The 4,325-nt window shown below is 66.0% G+C and overlaps 2 protein-coding genes across 2 annotated transcripts; both read right to left on the minus strand.

Moving 5' to 3' along the window:
* Positions 1-635: 635 nt before the first annotated feature.
* LmxM_30_0450d_1 (uncharacterized protein) lies at positions 636-1,271 on the minus strand (the record flags this gene model as incomplete). Its single annotated transcript, XM_003886492.1, has 1 exon — positions 636-1,271. One exon carries the CDS (start codon positions 1,269-1,271, stop codon positions 636-638), a length of 636 nt encoding a protein of 211 aa, XP_003886541.1.
* A 2,041-nt stretch (positions 1,272-3,312) lies between these two features.
* LmxM_30_0460g_1 (uncharacterized protein) lies at positions 3,313-4,152 on the minus strand (the record flags this gene model as incomplete). Its single annotated transcript, XM_003886493.1, has 1 exon — positions 3,313-4,152. The coding sequence occupies one exon, from the start codon at positions 4,150-4,152 to the stop codon at positions 3,313-3,315; it is 840 nt and encodes a 279-aa protein (XP_003886542.1).
* Positions 4,153-4,325: the final 173 nt, after the last annotated feature.

The following is a 4,325-nucleotide window of genomic DNA, read 5'->3' on the forward strand; positions in this document are numbered from 1 at the left end:
CCGTCCGACCCTGGCGGCGGCCGTGCCATGCCCTCGCTGCCCCTCTCGCGCTCTCGGCTCACAAAGGGACGTCGGGCGGGCGTGCCTGAGGGCAGGGTCGTCGGTGCGCCCGTCCCCGCTAACGGTGCGTCGCCCACTGCAGATCGCACGGCGTCGGGCAGCGCAGCACAGGCAAAAGCGGACGGAGCGGCGGGCACGGCGCAGAGGAAACGCGCAGGAGAGGACGAGAACGGACACGCAGAAACCGTCATCACGCCAGCACGCGCACTCGACAGCGAAGCCACATCAGCACTCGACAGGGAGCCCGCACGCACCGACAGCCGCGCAGCACCATGCAAACGAGGAAGCCGACGCCGCAGCGCAGAAACAGAGAGGGGCTCCTCGGGACGTGCGTGCCAGGGTGCGCGTGCGCCGCTGCACCGCATCGCCAACGCGTCACCTGCGCCGCGCACGCACGCACCAAGCGGCGGCGAGAGAGAGGGTGCCGGCGAAAGGCCGAGGCAAGCGTCCCCAGCCTCCGCGCCCTCCGTCTGTCCCGAAGGCAGCCGCTCACCCGGCCACTCCACCACGACGCCTCTGTGGAGCTGCCGCGCGGATGTCAAGCTCTACCGTGCATTCCTGCCGCACTCTCCCTCCTACTCCTCCGTTACCTTTAGCTCCACGTCCTCCTCCTCTGGCTTTGACTCTTCCTCCTCCATCTCCTCCGTTTGCTCCTTCGGCTCCTCACTCTCACCGGATTCCCCGAGTTGCCACGGGAGCAGCAGGAAGATGAGGTCGAGGATATCCAGCACCCAGGCGCACAAAATTAGACCGAAGCCAGTGCCAAAATTGTAGGCTATACTTAGCTCCGGGCATTTTGGTTCTTGGACTCTGTAGGTCACCACCATGAGCGCCCAGACAAAACCAGCAGTGACAGCACCGACGATGTTCAGCGCCAGGCAGACCCAGCGGAAGCCAGAGCAGCAGTACAGCAAAAGGAAGCCAAAGAGGAACGCAAAGCCGTACACGACGGCAGAGATGATAGCGAGCAACTGAGCAAGCCGGAAGTTGTCCCGGATGCGCGGGCACCGCGACCACCGGAAGTCCGAGGGGTTGGTAACCTTGAGCTTTCGGCAGTCGCTCTTTGCACCCCACAGCGTGATGCATACCCTCGAGCCAAAGCTGAAGTCCGGCTTGATGTAAAACATATCGAACAGCGTGCCCATGATCACGAACACGAACGCGATGAGCTGGAGCACCACGTAGATGATGACGCCGAGCTTCGCCGCCATTTTCGAGACCGCACAACGCAGAGCTGAGAGAGGCGAGGCGGAGGCACACAGCACAAAGGGCGAGGCGCAGGGTCTGGGGGTCGAGACGGCGCAACAGAGCGGGCGAGGAGGGCGCGGGGGTGCAGGCCGGAGACAGCGAGGGATAGCCTTGACAGCACATGCACATGTGCGTTGCGTCGCACGTTCATGCGCGCGTTGCCGGTGTTCGGTGGGTGGTGCGCGCGTGTTGTGAGAGGGCGCAAACGGACAGGGGCGAGGAGAGAGAGGAGGGGACAGAGACACAGAGAGTGGGGAGGCAGGGGGAGGTCACAGGCAGCGGAGACTGCCAGGCGTGCGCAGCGGGGGCAGATGCGCCGCTCGCTGGCATGCGCACAGACAAAAAGCACCAGGAGAGGAGGCCGGCGCATGTGCCGCGCGCCGCACAGCGAGGACGAGGGGGAGAGAGTGCAACGACACGCAGGCGCACAGCACACCGTCCAGTGCCTCCGGCTGCGTCCTTCTCGCTTCCGCGTCGCCAAACGAGCGCCTGCGCGGCCACGATGGAGACCCGTGCGCAGGCGAGCCGGGCCGCCACGGCGTGCGGGCGGGCGGCATGCAGCACCGCCACCACGCACCGTCGCACCCGAGCACCGGCCCGCACAGCAGAGCACACACCGACCACAGCACCGCCGGGGGAGACACCAGCACACAAGCACACAGCCCCCGTCGCGGCACACAGCAGGCAGGGGCACGGCGGCTGCGCAGACGGACCCAACACGCACAGACACCGCACCGCAGCAGCCCCGCACCACACCACAGACAGACGTCACCAGCGAGCAGGGGGTGTGAGACGCAGCCACACCGTGTGCGCGCGATGCGCCGACGAAGGCGCCGGTGCCAGTCGCAGCACGCGAGGGGGCCCTGCATCCGTGCACACGCCCCTCCGCCCAGACACACACGCGCTCGCACACACACACCACCCGCGCTCACCCATCACATCCTCACTTCACAGCGCGCCTACAGCCAGCACCACCGGGAGGCGCAGCGCACAGGCCTGCCACCGAGCACCCACGCACACCCTGCGCGATCGCCCAGCGCCATGTCCCGCAGCGCCGCACAGCCCTCAGCAGCTTCGCAGCCGTGCGCCTTCCCGCACAGACACCGCGCCCATCACAGGCGGCGAGCAGCTCATCCAAACCGCCTCCGTCCCGGCATACCGCCTCCACAAACACCTCCCCGCAGAGAGCCTCCACGGAATCCATGAGGTGCCCCTACGCCGGCGAGAGCCGCTCCAGTCGCCGCCCGGTCAGCAGGTCCGCGTAGAGGTCCAGAGCAGGGGCAGCAGCGTGTGCGCCACGGCCATCGGCACCGGCCGCAGCCCCGCCACGGTGTCGCACCTGCGGCGTCCGCGCAGCCACGCGTGTCCGGCTCACACCCATCGACAGGCGATGCGCCGCGCTCCCGGCCGACCACTGCAGCGCCACCGTCGTTGCTGGCACCGCTGCCGCACCCGCTCCTTCCACCGACCACCTCGCAGCCGCCTCCAGCCAGCTGCCGCACGGCAGGGCCCTCCAGGCCACGGGCGCACTCCCCCACACCCGCACACCCTCCCGCGGCACCACGACCATTCACCCACCCGCAATCCGCGCACCGCCGCACAGCGGAAGAGGGGCCCCCTCCGCACCGTCAACACAGCAGCCGCATACGGCGCACACCGCTCCGGCACGCCCCCTACAGCGTGCGAGAGGGGTCGCGGAACGGAGGGCGATCAGTGGGGCCCGGCATCACCGGCCGCAGCGCTGTACGAAAGCCGACGTCTACTGTGTGGGAAGACATCGTGTGTATGATGCACACGGGTGGAACCGCGGTTTAGGCGGCGGTTACTCGGAGGTGCGCTGTGAATGTAGGACGAGTGCTTGCACCTGCGTGTGCTCGCAGTCGTGCAGGAACGCTGAACCAGCGCACGCGACTCTTCCATACGGACGGATATGCTCGGCAACGCCGTCAGTACACAAACACGGATCGCTGGCCGCGAGCGCGCAGTCCGCACTTGCAGACGCCTTTATTGGGGGTGGAGGTACGTCTCCGTCACGTGGGTGGCGTCAAAGACGGTGATGCCCGCCTTTACGCGGGGCGCACCGCCGCGCTTCTTGTACTGAAATCGCACATGTGTCGCCGCCTCCCCGTTCATTGGGAATGACACCACGTTGCGGAGCGTCGGGCACGTGTCGGGCAGGTGTACAAAAGACACCCGCAGTCCTCTTGCGGTTGACTTGTTGGGTGCCAGCATGCCCAGTGTGAAGTCCTTCGGGCCGTTTTGGTTCGTCGTCATGATGCGCGGAATGACGTAGAAGGGGCCTTTTGTGGGGTCGAGCTCGAGCTCGAGGCCAACGTCGCGGGCAACAATGTACTCGTACTTCTCTGGTGGATGCACCTCGGGGTTATCGGTGCTGAGGGCCACAATCTGCTGCGTGCCCTTCTGCGCGTTGTGCCCCGTGACGGAGATAAGCAGCCCCTTGTACAGCTGATCCGGGTCGTCGGGGTTCTGCAGGCGGCGGTCCTTCTGTGACAGGGTGAAGAGTAGTTTCTGCTTCTTCCTGAGTTCGATCTTTAGCACGACGGACGGGATTATGCCAATGAACTGGCCCGGGAAGCGATACTGGTACCAGGCCTTCTTCACCATGCAGACCCCGCCACCCTCAAAGAACTGCACCGCGTCCCTCCACTCCATCCAGAAAGTGCCATCGCTCACCTTGCTCGGCTTGCACGACCGGCGCACCAAGGAGTGCTTCTGCCACCCGGTGCTGTTCTTGCCCCATGCGCCGGTCCACTCGCCACCGCTTCCCCACGGGTTGCGTATCTTCAGCAGCTTCACTCGCGGAATGACAAACTGGCGCACCATCAGCACCGAGTAGGAGTGGCCGGTGCTCAGGCCCGCCGTCTTGTAGCGCGCCGCAAGTGATGCCTCGTTCGCATTCCCGCTACCAGCGTTGTACGCGCTCGTGTCCGTGCCTGGAGTGCTGATCGAGATGAGGTAGCCATTCTTTGCGTAGCGCAGCAGGTCCTTGAAAACTG

This window comes from Leishmania mexicana, contig 53 (assembly GCF_000234665.1).
Source record: "Leishmania mexicana MHOM/GT/2001/U1103 WGS CADB00000000 data, contig 53, whole genome shotgun sequence".
In the NCBI taxonomy this organism is placed as follows: Eukaryota; Euglenozoa; class Kinetoplastea; order Trypanosomatida; family Trypanosomatidae; genus Leishmania; species Leishmania mexicana.